This window comes from Oryza sativa, chromosome 1, assembly GCF_034140825.1.
Source record: "Oryza sativa Japonica Group chromosome 1, ASM3414082v1".
NCBI classification, from domain to species: Eukaryota; Viridiplantae; Streptophyta; class Magnoliopsida; order Poales; family Poaceae; genus Oryza; species Oryza sativa.
In genome coordinates, this window is record NC_089035.1 from 18,724,709 (window position 1) to 18,739,844 (window position 15,136).

Sequence of the window (15,136 nt, forward strand, 5' to 3'; positions counted from 1 at the left end):
AAAAAGGTTGAGTTCTTAGATTATTGATGACAACGGGCTACCCGATCTTCCATTAGGTGGGGATAAAAATCGATTTGGCAAACACTTACACACACAATCCAGCGATTGCAGCACCATGGTACATGACACCTCAATTGCAAATAAATGATTAGGCACTTGAAGTTGGAGTTCTACAAATCGAATTAGCTGCGAAATTATATTTGGCATAATAATCTAAGCAAAATCCAACTCTAAACAATAATGGCTACTAAATAAAATAAATATGATTAGAGATATCCTAGGGTTAGCCCTAGGGTGCACACCACCTTGGGCTTAGCGCAAGTCCGCACAGACACCATTACTAGGCCCAAGGCTCAAATATAGATGGAAGTCACAAAGCACACAGGCACACAGTACGTGCAAAACTTGCTGGTAATCAGTCAAATACAACTTGCAAAGTAACAATTAGAAACACAAGTGTTGCATAAAGATGACAAAATGAGAGCGCATGCAACATGATTCCATTTCATTACTCTTCCATAAGATTTTCTTCGGTCTGCTGCTGAGAAACTTTGACCACGACCTTTGTCTTTTGTGTTGACAGCATGGTATCCTTCTTCGGGAGCATTTGAATATCCTGTTCCAACTCCTTAGCATCTCTCTCCCTTTGCTTTGTCTTACCCTGTTTTTGCCTGTTAAAAGTTCAGTGCATATGTTAAGCAAAGAGATAATTTCAAGAATTAACAGACTGAGCCAAAAGAACAGATGCCAACCTCTCTGTAATATGTTTTTTATGGCGTTCATGTCTAATCTTTGTAATAAGAGGGATAGCCTTAAGAGTTTGTGCAGTGACATTCCGGTCATAGCGCTCTGGTCTGTTCCTCTTCCTCTCAAACTCAAAGGTGGAGTCCTGATTTCAAACGATTCAGATGTGGTTCACAGCATAGAAAGTGGTTCACAGCATAGAAAATGTGCTCTCTACTTAATACTGAACGAAAATAGAACAAGCAAATACCTGCGTCATGTCCTTCCCATGCAAGCATCTGTATGCTTTTGTCCATTTAACCTTACGAGGATTCCTCTTCATCTTAAAATTTTTATGGCATTTTGACCGGCAAAAGCGGAAGATCTGCAAGGGAAAAAAAATGTTGTTACAGCATACCGACAAAATCCAGCTTGTTATAGGAATGCAAGGGAAGATCTGCAAGGGAAAAAAAATGTTACATTCCTATAACCGACAAAAAAAATGTTGTTACAGCATACCGACAAAATGTTTGTTACTGACATAATTAATTTAATTGATTTTACTTATATATTGTGTAAAAGAATTCATATGTTCTTGTGGCTTATTTTGAAAGAGAACAGTGTTGATATTCAGAAAGGCCCAGCTTTAGGCATCCATCACTATTCCAACCATAAAATATAAGAGAAAAGGACTGAATGAGAAACATAGGCATCAAATTTAACAATGGTTGTTCATGTCCACTTAAATTCATTGCTACTGGTGGAGCCAGAAAATCTTCATGCGTTCAGCTAACAGGAGCTCAAATATTATCACAAATTACAGAGCATTTTCATAAGATTATAATGGGGATTATGGAGCAAGGCATAGGGCTCAAGCCCTAACTACCCCTCTGCCCCCCTACTATGAAACACGAGAAATAAGGCAGCAATATTCATTTCTCTAGATCAAAATGAATGAAATAAAAAAAGTTCAACTAAAGGGACCTAAAGTGAACTTATTTCATACGGAGCGTAAACGCGGTCCATGAGGCGGCCCAATAGTGTGGGCGGCCTAGGAATAGAATCGGGACAACTTAAGGGACCTAAAGTGAACTTATTCCATGTGGCGGCCTGGGAGTGGCATTTGGCCCGACGCGGGAGAAGCTGTAGCCATACGATCTGATGGACGGTCCTGATTGATCCCGACCTATATAAAAGTTCAACAGCCCAACCCTAACCCTAAAAACATTTCCCCTCCCCCTTCTCTCTCAACGGTGGCGGCGGCGCCTCTCCCCCTCCGCCTCTCCTCCTTTCCCAACCCCACCGGCGGCACCGCTCTATCTCCCCCTCTTCCCTTCCGGCGGGAGATGGAGGCGGCAGGTAGGGGCTGCGCCCTCCCTTCCGGTGGGAGGGAGACGGCAGGCAGGGGCAGCTCCCTCACCTCCGCCGGATCTAACGGGAGGGGAGGCGGCTCTCCTTCCGCAGGCAGCGGCGCCTCTCCACCCTCACCTCCTCTCCCTCGCCATGGGGCCGCGGGAGGGCTCGACGGTGGCGGGCGGCGCTTTCCCCTCCGACGGATCCAGGAGGGGAGGTGGTGGCGGCCCAGCGTCCCAGCGGCCCCTTCCACCGGATCCAGTGGGAGGGGAGCAGCCGGCGGCCCGACATCCCTGCAATGGCGGTGGCGGTTCGGCGGCACCCTCCCCTTTCGGCGTCAGCGTTTTCTTAGTGTTTTCTTGTGTTCTTGAATTTGATGCAGACTCATTTTTTGCCATCGATCGCACGTGCGGTGGAAAATTTTAGATAGATTGAATCGGACTTTCCTTTTTTTTCATGTTTTTTTTGCCCTTTTCTCGCTATTGCGGATGACGGAAACGTTTTCAATTTTTTAAGTAGTAGAGATAGAGATATATATAGATAAGGACCTAAATTTTTTAATTTGGTATATAGGTATATTTGGGGGAGAAGAAATTGCAAAAATTGGACTGCGCTCTAAAATTTAAAAGATGAGTGGTGCTTTTGCAAAATTTATGGCCTCACCAGTTGGTTCACTTATTCGGTTTTCATGTTTTTCTTTAAAATAGACCGGTCGGTTTTTTCATAGTAAAAAACTAAGTCCAGATAAGGTCACCAGATCGGATCAGATCGAGGGATCCCTCATATCGATCCCCTTTGTCGTTCTTTCTCTCCTATTCTCGTTTTCTCCATCGTTCTCTCTCTTTCTCGCATCTTCCTCCCCCTCCTCAATCCGGCTCTTCCCTCCCCCTTCCTGCTACGTCCATCCTCCTACTCTCCGTTCATGCGCACCTCCTCCTCTCGAGAGGCTCGCCAACGACGGCAGCCACCATGGCCGGGAGAGGCGAGGATGTGCTCCACCGCGACCAATCCTCCCCAGTCACTTTGCCGCCGGCGCTAGGGCCAATGACGGCCGAGAGGGCTTCCTCCTTAGCTTCTTCACCTGCCGGCTTTGCGGTGGGGCGAGAAGCGGCTGCGGCCACAACTAGAGGTAGTGGGGGAGAGGGGGCGGGAGGTGGCAGGGGGAGTTGCTCCCCCACCAGCATCTCACCGCTCCCTTTCCTTCTCATCAGGGTGCCGCCGCCCCGCTCCTCGCCAGATCCGGTGGGTCGATGGCTCCCGGCGGCATGGCAGGTCGACGGCTCCCTGGCCGCTTGGCGGGTCAGCTGCTCCCCGGCACAGCGGCTGCGCGGTGGATCCTCAGTGGCGCAGCATCTTCCCGATGGAGCGGTGGCTCAGGATCTGGCCCCGAGCTCGGGACCTCCACGGCAGCGAGGCGACGAGGGGCAGTGGTGGCCTCCCACTCGCTCCTTCCTCTCCTCTCAATCATCTCTTGTGTTGATATTTTGTCTCTTGAGTTGATATTTTGTGATGATTCCGATTTGAGAAAAATGACATAGCATTTCAGTCCATTTGGGAGTGCAATAATTAATATAATGGAACCAGCAGGAGAATCTAGCGGCCCACATCTCTTTGATGACTGACATAATTAATGTAATTACTTTTACTATAATATGGTCTAAAAAATTCATATGTTCTAGCAGCTTATTTTGGACGAAAGCAGCGTTGTTATCCAACAGACCTCAGCTTTTAGCATCCACCACTATTAAAACCATAAAGCAGGAGAAAAATACTGAATGAGAAACATATGTGTCAAAGTAATAAATTTAACAACGATTATTTTGTCCACTACTCCAGTTAATTCATTGGTACTATGAAAAACAAGAAAAAAGACAGGAACATGACACAGTACATTGTTAAATTGGATGGATAAACATAGGTGTGGAAGAAAGTGAAGAAGTATATACCACCATTGGACTACTCTATACATTGGGTGGAAATGGGACAACTAGCTCTCTGAGACTCTGAACAAAGCAAAAGAGATGGAGAGAGAGAGAGCCAGTGACACATGCAGTAGGGCCACCATGGGTTGGATAACCATATATTTGTTTATAAATACTATGGCAATGAAAACTGAGGTGTTTAGGTAACAACAAATCTTGTAGTTTGATAATCATATTTTTTGGGTTACATAAATCTGCATTCTGCCCTAACTCTTGTTCTTCTGAAAATTGAGCCCACAGCTGTTACATTCATCCCAACGTTTTACAAATTCTAAATTCCTTCTGTCTTTCTAGCTTCTATTCTTCAACCCTTCCAGACCAATATATCTTTGTTGGTTTGTGTAGTTTAGGCGTTAGTTTCAACGCTAATGACATGGGCAGGCAATGCGAGGTGTGACTACACAATGAGGGTCACATACTGCAAACAAAAAATGCTGCAAAGTACTACAAAACACACACAGATTGGTCTAAGCAAGTACAACCGTGGTACCTAAATCCCTTCAGGGACTGCTGTATTCAAATTCTGTAGCATCCTAGAAAGGATAATTTCTTCCTCAAGAAAACCCGAGCACAGAAGGGCGCGCTTCTCCACCGTAAAACGTAACATACTGTACATGAAAATGAGAAAGAAAGAGCAAAAGGCAGGATGACCGCGCGAACCTTGGCGTCGTTGCGGACGAACTGGATGCCGTGGCCGGGGTAGATGGTGGAGGAGCAGAACCAGCACTTCTCCAACCTCATCGCGCCCCGCCTCCTTCCTTGCCGCCGGACTACCGGCCCTCCGAAATCGCAGCGGCACTACACAAGAAACCACCGGTAAGACACACTCCGATCGGAGCTCGCACAATCCGGCCGCGGACCACGAGAGAGTAGGATGGGATCAAATCAAACCCTAGGGGGAGAGCAGGGCGGCGCCGCGGCGGGGACGAGAGCGAGAGAGAGAGACCGACGGCGCAAGGGTTCGTGAGATTACTAGCAGGTGGAAGGAAGGGCCGGGCTTTATATGGGCCGGCACCTGATGGGCCTTCGTCATTTCGGCCCATTTGAAATTTGCAACGTGTCCACATCAGACACACCAGCGGTCTGTAGCCGAGCTGACGTCAGCGCGCGCCTCGATCCTCTCCGTCGATCTCCTCCTCTTTCTTCCTCCTCTCTTCCCTTCCAAAAATCACACGCCTTCGCCTCTCTCGTCTCGTCCGAGTTTCCGACCCGACCCACCGGCCTCTCTCGAGATCCACCGACCACCGCATGCGGCGGGAGCGCGCCTCGTCGCCGGCGGCTGATTGACCGGGTGGGGCGCCGGCGACCGCCACCACCACCAGATCCCGAGGTGATGGAGGCGACGGGGGCGGGGGCGGGGGAGGAGCGGTGGGCGTCGCTGTGCAACTGCGTGGTGAACTTCCTGCTGGAGGAGAGGTACCACCTCACGGCGCTCGAGCTGTTGCAGGAGCTGCAGGAGGACGGCCGCCACGCGCACGCGCTCCGCCTCCGCTCCTTCTTCTCCGACCCCGCGCTGTTCCCGCCCGACCTCGTCGCCCGCGCGTCCTCCGCGCCGCCCGGTGAGCCCCTGCGTCCCCCGCATTTGCACCCCCCCTTCCCCCCCAACCCTTTTCCTCAGCTGGCTGGATCTCGCGGCGTAGTGGCGCTCCCTGCTTCCTGTGTTGCCATTATGTTCATAATATCCCTGCATTACGTCCGAATTGGCGCTGTTGAATTCATCTTGTTGTTGGTATGTTAGGTGTATGTGCCTTGGTGCTCGACTTACATTCTACAGACGATTTGGTTGGTTAGTTACTTCGCAGTTGAAGGGGCATTATTAATTTGAACAGTACAATTAAATTTACTTAGACCACACAAGGCGTGGCAGTTTCATTGTTTATGTCACCGTTTGCAACTACTTAATAATATCATTAAAATTGAGTAGCATATGGATTATGGGCCAAGCAATGCTATCAGAACAAATAAATTACAGGTAAATGTTTGGGTCTGTTCTTGGTATAACTCAACAATCTACTCACTTTTTTGTGCAAGCTTATCCATGTACACTAGATGCGGTGTTTGTGTTCAATCTAATGTTCTAACATCTGTCATTGAGTCTGTGAGGTGATTATCTCTATGTTTTTATTGACAGGTGCTGATCCACAGAGCTTGCTGGAAGAGAAAATAGCGGCAGAAGAAAAGTTGGCCCTCACTGATTATGATCTCCGGCTAGCCAGAGAAGATCTTTCCAGGTTGAAGCTTGAGTTACAAAAGCAGAAAGAATCTTCTCCTGATGGCTCAAATGCTACCGGTATGTAACCTTGAAATGACAAATATAGCGTGATATTGTGTTTCATGTGATGGCATGGAGCAAAAACTATTGTTTTCTGTTTTTACATTCTTTGATTGAAGTGGAATCAATAGTTAAAGCATTTGGTACTCAGATAAGTGCCAAAAGTGAAAATTATCTCATTATTCTGTGGCTTACATATTGAACTTTGAAAATTCCATCTCATGTGAGGATGAAATATGGCTGTGATACGCGAGAGGGTGTTTATCTCAGTGATCTTTGGGAATTGGGATTGTATTGAACAATATTGTCCTTGTTGTCATGGCATTTGCTTGTCAGCTGGAGGCTATATGGTTTAAAGGAAATAAGAAGAAGTACCATGGACATAAAGGGTAACAGGAAATAAACAAAAGACAGGTCTGATTTGAAGGTTATAAGCATTAATGTGGCTTATGCTGGGGGTATCTGTAGGAACTTTTACACTCAACAATTCAATAAGGTTGAACAGAACTGATGCATTGGCTTTGATCAGTTTTCCACAAACAAGCTTGAGATATTCTAGTTACTTTTAAGTAAAACACTTGCCTCTTCAAGGGCCACTAGCTTGCGGTGAGCGCTCTGCTGCAGATTTATTGGTGACATCTAATTATCTAGCTTTTACTAGATAATTCAAAGTGAGTCATCATTCATCGTGTTCATTGCTAACTGATAGACATACATATATAAGAGGGGAGGTCCTACTGACAGCGCGCATCATAGCTTTTAACTGGTTTTTGAGACAATAAATTGTACTTTTTAGCATTTTTTGCACTGTACCTTAATTATGAGGTAATGATCAATATCAGGGCACACATACCAGCTGGAGAGTGCACAGTTTGAGTTATGCTAGTAACTATGTACTGCTAAATGTAAATCTACTGGCACTGGAACATAGATCCTTGTATGATTTTTTGACCTACAATATGCATGTATTTATTTATGTTAATTTGTTGATTATGTGAGCTTAAGAAGCTGAAAAAGTTTCCATGAAAACAAATCCATGCTAGACCTATCTTGTGCTTGTAAGATGATTTATCCATTTGGCATGCTGGGCCTCTTTCAGATGCTTTGACAAATGAAGGATCTAGCCATCATGACAAAAGGGATGCCAAAATTTCAACATTAGGTCCTCTTAAGGATAATGAACGGAAAGATCTGAACTGTGCTGTCAAAGAATACTTGCTTTTGGCTGGGTATCGACTTGCAGCCATGACTTTCATTGAGGAGGTCTGTATCATATTTTCTCTTAGAATTTATTATTCTTTCATGGCTTCCTCTTGTTGTTAAGTTTATTAGGGTTTGTTTATCTGTTTCTCATGCAAAAAGTCAAAATTATGGAACTTCACGTCAAAGTCACGTCCTTTTCTCAACAAAATAAATTCATGCAAATTCTGTTCATGGTTGATAGGATGTGTATCTAGTAGCATCACAAAAAATTCATGGGAATGTATGTACAGAAAGTTATCTTTTAAAAGAACATATATGGATGATCCTTTCCCAGCCTTATTTCATGGTTGTAAATTTTCAAATGAAGTTTGCATATCGCCAAATGTAATTTCTACAGATCTGTTCACACATACCTATCCCTTGAAAATTTGATAGGCATAATTAGTAGAAGCTTCATTCTGTGGAATGAACACTAGGTGGGTCCCATAAGTGCTTCAAAGTTCCAACAGTAAAAAGTGCTGGCAAATCAATTATGAATCAAACAAAACAGTAGAATGAACAGTTCAGCTTGTGTGCCTGACGACCTTCGTAAAGCTTACTAGATCATTCTGATTGCAGGTTCCTGATCAGGACCTTGATGTTTGGATTAACAGTTCAGCTTGTGTGCCTGATGCCCTTCGTCGTTACTACTATCAGTATCTTTCATCTACCACAGAGGCTGCAGAGGTGATTCCATGGAGTTGCTTAATGTTCCTACAAAAGCTGCTAATTGTTTACTGACTACAGCTTGATGCATTACAGTGTTACATGCGACAATATTAGATCCTGGTACATGTTTGTTTTTAATTCCATCAATGTGTGCTAAGAATACACATTATATTTACTCCAAATCATATTGGAATGAATCTTTTCCTTACCAACATACTTCAATGAAAAGGGCTGGAAATTTGTGGTAACTAGATCATATGCTTCATGCAATCCTTTGACAGAATCCAAGTAACGTGCTAATAGGAAGGGCCTACATCATATTCAAGTTTAGTAATAATTACATTCTATGGAGTATGCATATAGTTGACACATTTATCTTATTCATGAACAATGTGCAATCCAGTTATAGTGACACAAAATGAAATAAAACCGCTGCATAAGCCATGAGTCAATGTTCATTTCATAAAGTGCAGTGCAAGAGTATTTTAAAATTGATTTTCGAGAATCAATAAGTAGCAGGATTTAGCATTCGATGCATTTGATATGTTTAACATTTTTCTGTGACCATTTTGAGGTATCACAATATTTGACTAGCCCTAGATGTTATTGCAGTAACAATCATAAACCTGGGGGTTTCTAGTGCATTTTAGATTCTTATCCAAGACTTGTATCATGGTCCAACGTGATTAGGATCACTTGGTCATTCTTCGTAATTGGGAAAACAGGCACCACAGAAGTACATGACTGAGCATTAAAGACTCTGTTTTTCCTTGCAAGCCCATAACTTCCATATATTCTTAAGTCATCACTTTTATTACATATCACAGGAAAAGATTTCTATTCTCCGCGAAAATGAGACGCTACTGAAGGACAATGAAAGTCTTGGTGCTGAAAAAGATGCTTTGATAAAGAGCAGGGAAGTGGCTAATAGTCAGATTGCTGCTTTAAGAAAGTCTTTGGAAGCTGCACACAAGGACATAAAAGAGAAGGAGAAAACGGTAATGATCTCTCAGAAATAACCCAGTTATCTTATACTTCAATTCTTCTGAACATTGCTACACTGACATTTTAAGAAAGGTTCAAGACTTGAAGCAATCATTGGATGTCCAGAGGAAGGAGTTGAATGATTGTAGAGCTGAAATTACGTCCCTTAAGATGCATATTGAAGGGACTAGGTCAAGTAAACGATTATCTTCTGGAGATACTGATGGTTTAATTCCTGCCAATTCTATGGAAGAAATAGTAGTGCTGAGCAGTGAACATGACAATCTAAAAGGATCCGAATCCATAACAAGTAAGCTAGCATCGGAGGTGAGTCTAGCTGAGGGTAAAAAGAAAGATCATGAAAATATGGAAAGTAGCCTTGAAGGTTCCCCAGGTCCAGAAGCAGAAGTTTCCTGCTCAACTGCTGAGAACAGTGGCTATGGCACTTCAGGAGAAGATAAATCTGGCACAAACACTTGCTTTGAAGATTTATCTGTCAATGGCAATCTGCATGGATCTGGTAATAGCCAGGGGGATTCAGATAGCATATCTGTTTATCTAACTGACGATAAAGTTCATACCGAGAAAGTAGAGAGTCCTTATAAACAAAAATCATCAGATAAGATGGTTAGTGACTTGATATATATTCGGTCTGTATGAAGTTTTCACATTTATTTCTTTGCAAATTTCATTAAGCAAACTATTTTTATCCAACCATGCAGGCTTTGGAGACTATCAAAATAGTTTCGGATGCTCTTCCAAAGATTGTTCCTTATGTGCTTATAAACCATCGTGAGGTTTACCTGTAACCCTTGTAGTTTGTTTCAATCTTTATATAAGTATAACTTATGTTACTTGCTGCACTGTTGTAGGAGCTTCTTCCGTTGATCATCTGTGCCATAGAAAAACATCCAGATAGTGATGTACGTGATTCCTTAACTCATACGTTGTTCAATCTAATCAAACGTCCTGATGGACAACAGAGACGCATCATAATGGATGTAAGTTCCTACAATTGCAATAATTGGTGCATGGCACATGCACTTCTCATGATGCAGCTTGCAAACTTATAGTACTAGGTTAAATTGTGGTTATTCACATAACTGTTTTCCTCTTCACGCAGGCTTGTGTGGAGCTTGCTAAGAGTGTAGGTGAGATGAGGACAGAAACTGAGTTACTTCCACAATGTTGGGAACAGGTATTTGACAATTTGTGGCAGATATTTTAACCTTTTTAGGTATATAATATTACATAATGCTAAATTGGTTGATGTTTAGATAAATCACCAATATGAGGAGCGTAGGTTGCTTGTTGCCCAGTCCTGTGGAGAATTAGCAGTATATGTTCGTCCTGAGATACGTGATTCCCTTATCTTATCCATTGTGCAACAACTTGTTGAAGATTCTGCAACGGTTGTAAGGGAAGCTGCAACACATAACCTCACATTGCTGCTTCCTCTGTTTCCAAATCTGGATAAATATTATAAGGTAAGTCCTGCAAATGCTTAGAGCCAATAACTGGGAAATTTGGTTTCTTATAATTAGTTAAATTTAACCCGTCAGAACTTCCTTTTTTTAGTGGAGAATATATGTTTTGATTGAAAGCTTGCTGCGCTACAAATCAATGAAACATAATACTTATTTTGGAAGTCCTCTTAATTTCCTGTTTGTTTGGTAGGTTGAGGAGCTAATGTTCCAGTTGGTCTGTGACCCTTCGGGGGCTGTTGTGAATGTTGCTCTCAAGGAACTTGTTCCTGCTGTTGTAAGATGGGGAGATAAACTGGATCAGATATTGAGAATCTTACTGGCACATATCCTGGCATCCGCTCAGGTATACATGTTTGTAAATTTTGGGAACCTTATAGTTTCTTTGAAGTGCCACATGTGTTCTGACACAATTGTTATGCTTCAGCGCTGTCCGCCCGTTTCAGGGGTTGAAGGTGCAATAGACTCTCATCTCCGTGTTTTAGGAGAGCAAGAGCGTTGGAACATTGATGTCCTCCTCCGCATGTTGACCGAGTTGCTACCATTTATTCACCAGAAAGCTATATCTACTTGCCCGTTTGCTGCTGATCCTTCTACAGGCACTATGCCAGAAAGCTACTTCTCAAAATCCTGCCTAAAACTGTATGCAGCGTAAGTTGTCTTCCTCTGTAATATTGTGTGAAAACTTTACTACTCCCTCTCTTCTTAAATGTATGACGTTTTTGAAATTGAACGGTCTCCAAAGTGTATATTTGATCATTATTTTCAGCAGTTATGCACATGAAGGAACTTGTAAAAACATGATATCTTCAAAGTATATGCAGTGGCATCATTTTCGAATGGCTAATCTAGATAGGTTTAGTTATATCAGTGGTCAAAATTAGGATGTTTATTGCACGATCAATTTAATCGAACCATCAGAGTTTATTTATCTTCTATCAACTAATTGTGTCCTGGGACACTTGACAGAGGTGACACAGAGTGGTCAGCATTTGAATGGATGCACACTGAGTGTCTACCGGATTTGATCAAGCTTGCTTGCCTGTTGCCTGCTAAAGAGGATAACTTAAGAACGGTGATCAGGAAGGTAAATTCTACAGATCACATCAACACCTATGCATATCCTTCCATCATGGTATCATGTATAAAATTCTGACCAATCATTTCCTGAAACTTTTTTAGTACCTATTGGATGTATCGGGACGTTATGGCATAGATTATCTGGAACACGTTATGCTACCTGTATTTCTTGTAGCAGCGGGGGATATTGACAGCAGTGATTTCACCTATTTTCCTCTGGCAACCCAGTCTAGAGTTCGTGGTAAGTATCCTGTATTAATATGGCAAGGCTGTTTGGTTTAAATTTTCCTTTGTTCAACATTTGTATGTATTGTGTTTAAATCTTGCAGGTTTGCGTCCAAAAACTTCTATTGCCGAAAAACTTGGAATTGTGTGTGTCCTTCCATTGTTGTTATCTGGTATTTTGGGTTATCCTTCAAAACGTCAACAATTAGAAGAATATTTGAGAAAATTACTTATCCAGAACACGAAGGATGGTTCATTTTCTATGCATCACACTGCTGAGATCATTGACGCAGTTCGGTTCCTTTGGTTCGTGCTTTAACTAACTGAATCCATAATGCAGCCAGTGTCACGATGTTGTTGATATGCTCTATGTTAATGTGTCTCACTTATTATCATTATGTAGCATGTTTGAGGAGCACCATGTTGCTGTATTTAATATTGTGTGGGAGATGGTTGTGATCTCTGATGCCAACCTAAAAACCAATGCTGCAGCTCTACTGAAAGCACTTGTAAGCGTATCATTAATTCATTACAAGAATGCATTGGTAGTTTCTTAGAGGGTTGACCACCTTTGCCTTCTTGGTTCCATATGTTCCTCATGGTATCCTTGATTGTTTTAACACACAGGTACCCTACATCAGTGTGAAAGTAGCATCAACTCATGTTTTGCCAGCACTTATAACCCTTGGTTCTGATCAAAACTTGACGGTAAAATATGCTAGTATAGAAGCATTTGGAGCTGTTGCTCAGCATTTTAAAAATGACATGGTATGTATACATCTTCATTTATTTTCTTTGATACTTTATGTACTTCGTGCATTGCCTTAAAGACTTGCTGTCAGGTTGTTGACAAGATACGAATTCAAATGGATGCTTTTCTTGAAGATGGATCACATGAAGCTACTGTTTCTGTTATTCGTGCACTTGCAGTGGCAGTGCCACATACAACAGATAGACTACGTGAATATATCCTATCAACCGCATTTAATTTCTAAAGTCTTTACCATTTTTTCATGATTCATTAGATTGCTTGTGTGTTCTGTTTTCTTTGACATTACATACATCTTTTAACTAAGATATTTAAGCTAACGAGCGCCCCACCTACTGGAAATGATATTGAGCGGCGTCGTGAGATAGCAAATGTATTCTGTGAAGCACTGCGTGCTGTGGATGCTACAGGTTAGCCTTATCCAAAACTAGCTAATCCTTCCCTTATACCACAACCCTGTAACTTTGGTCAAGTCGGCATCTGCATGTATTTTCAGTATATTTTGTTTATATTTCAAGATGCGTTTGAAAAGTATTTAGCAATGACATATTATATCAGGAATTCCATTTACATTAGTTTGTTCACTTGCATATCCAACTTTGATCCCATATTAGCTTGTTACTGTCATATTCTGTCTTAAACTATCAAGTCATTTTTCAGTTTTTACAATGTCCAATGTTAGGTATAACTATGGGTTCTTACCATAGCATACTAGTAAAAATAAAACTATGTAACGGAAGTATTTGTGTGACAAACCCAAATACATTGGTTTCATACAGTTAATCCATACAATTTGGCATGTCTATTAATGGTGAATGTTTTGAAAGGTTGACTGTATCCTTGATTACCTAATATAGAGATGGAGTACCATCTTGTACATGGTAAATTGATGAAGCCAACAGAAGCTTTTGAACAATAGACTATGTTTTCATTTGCAAATCCATTCTAAATAATTTCAGTTTTCAACATCACAGGGCAGAATTAAGGCATAAACTTATAAGTAAATACAGCTGTGCTGTTGCTTGAGAGTGAAGCAATCATGCCCTTTCTGTGTTGTAGTTAAATCTTTACAAGCATATATTGTACCTTCGGTTTACTTCCATAAGACAATTTAGTTTGACACTCTTCAAAATTAAAATTTAACCATTGATGTCTCATAATATGTAGTTATAAAAGATGTAAAACTAGCGTTGTGTGAAAGCATTTTGAATATGATCCTTGCGGTGTATTTTTCATACTGAAAGTACTTATAATCTGGCTAATTGTTTGTCAAAGTCTAAAAGGTTGACCTTTTGAAATCAAAATACAACTTATAAAAGTGAACAAAATGAATGGAATGATTAATTAATTATATTTTCTTTTTTTTGAACAAAACTTAATTATATTTTGTTTAGAGGGGTAGAACATGTTACCAGTGTTGACAGAATCAACAACTCCTTTGGCTTTTGATTCACACCAGTTTATTAGTTGTTAGTAGAGCACTGCCCAGTCATGGTTTAACTAGGGACTTTAATTGATGATATTTAGTAAAACCCATAGTCATAAGTCTGTTTTGGCTTGGCCATATAGTTTAATCTGCCATTTCTTACATGTGTTTTCTCTTATTTGTTGCAGATCTTCCTGCTACAAGCGTACGTGATCTGCTTTTGCCGTCAATACAGAACTTGTTAAAAGATCTGGATGCTCTAGACCCTGCACACAAGGAAGCACTAGAAGTTATAGCCCGCGAAAGGTCGGGAGGTAAACTTGAGAGCCTTGGCAAGGTAATGGGAGCACATCTTGGGATTGCATCATCGATGAGCAGCTTCTTTGGTGAGAGCAGCCTCCTTGTGAAGAAAGAGAGCGGGGAACAACATGATACTGCTGCCACGACCCCCTCTCAGCCTACCCCACAAACTCAGCAAGAGAACACAAGGTTTGGTCGTATAATGCTGGGTGGTTTTGGAGATATGTTACGAGGCAAAGCAAAAGGCAGCGATGAGCCCAGTTAAAATTTAACAAATACATGCCCAGTTGTTAATTCTTCATATTTTTTTCCAGCTCCATTTTCTCTGGTAACATGTGCTTTTTCACAACCATCAAGGTGGAAATTCTTTTTATTCATTGTTGGTAAGGCGGGGAGGTCACGGTAGACAGAAAATACATTTTCCGTTGCTGAGAGTAAAGCATACATATTTTTGTTGTAATCCTAGGTCAAACTTTCTGTATAGAAAACAGGTAAATCATGTTGTACATTCTGATCAGAGTACAGTTTTAGTAATGCAAACTTTACACTGAGTTACTCGTTTATGGTTCATGACTCCAAATTAGCGTCCAAACATCTGATGTGATAGGAACTAAACTGGATCCAAAT

The 15,136-nt window shown here is 41.8% G+C and overlaps 2 protein-coding genes across 2 annotated transcripts; one reads left to right on the forward strand and one right to left on the reverse strand.

The window, feature by feature from the left end:
* Positions 1–136: 136 nt before the first annotated feature.
* LOC4323991 (probable ribosome biogenesis protein RLP24) lies at positions 137–5,002 on the reverse strand. Its single transcript, NM_001428044.1, has 5 exons — positions 4,950–5,002; positions 4,719–4,856; positions 995–1,108; positions 753–889; positions 137–671 (listed from the first exon to the last, which is right to left on the reverse strand). The coding sequence occupies exons 2-5, from the start codon at positions 4,797–4,799 to the stop codon at positions 509–511; spliced, it is 495 nt and encodes a 164-aa protein (NP_001414973.1). The 5' UTR covers positions 4,800–4,856; positions 4,950–5,002; the 3' UTR covers positions 137–508.
* Positions 5,003–5,228: 226 nt separating this feature from the next.
* Positions 5,229–15,072, forward strand: LOC4323992 (uncharacterized). The gene is made up of 20 exons (XM_015766183.3): positions 5,229–5,617; positions 6,190–6,348; positions 7,430–7,593; positions 8,152–8,259; positions 9,069–9,239; positions 9,319–9,852; positions 9,948–10,022; positions 10,098–10,226; positions 10,349–10,423; positions 10,503–10,712; positions 10,903–11,055; positions 11,137–11,360; positions 11,679–11,796; positions 11,892–12,030; positions 12,119–12,320; positions 12,418–12,523; positions 12,642–12,782; positions 12,857–12,980; positions 13,077–13,193; positions 14,398–15,072. Exons 1-20 carry the CDS (start codon positions 5,392–5,394, stop codon positions 14,772–14,774), a joined length of 3,552 nt encoding a protein of 1,183 aa, XP_015621669.1. The 5' UTR covers positions 5,229–5,391; the 3' UTR covers positions 14,775–15,072.
* The last annotated feature ends 64 nt before the right edge of the window (positions 15,073–15,136 follow it).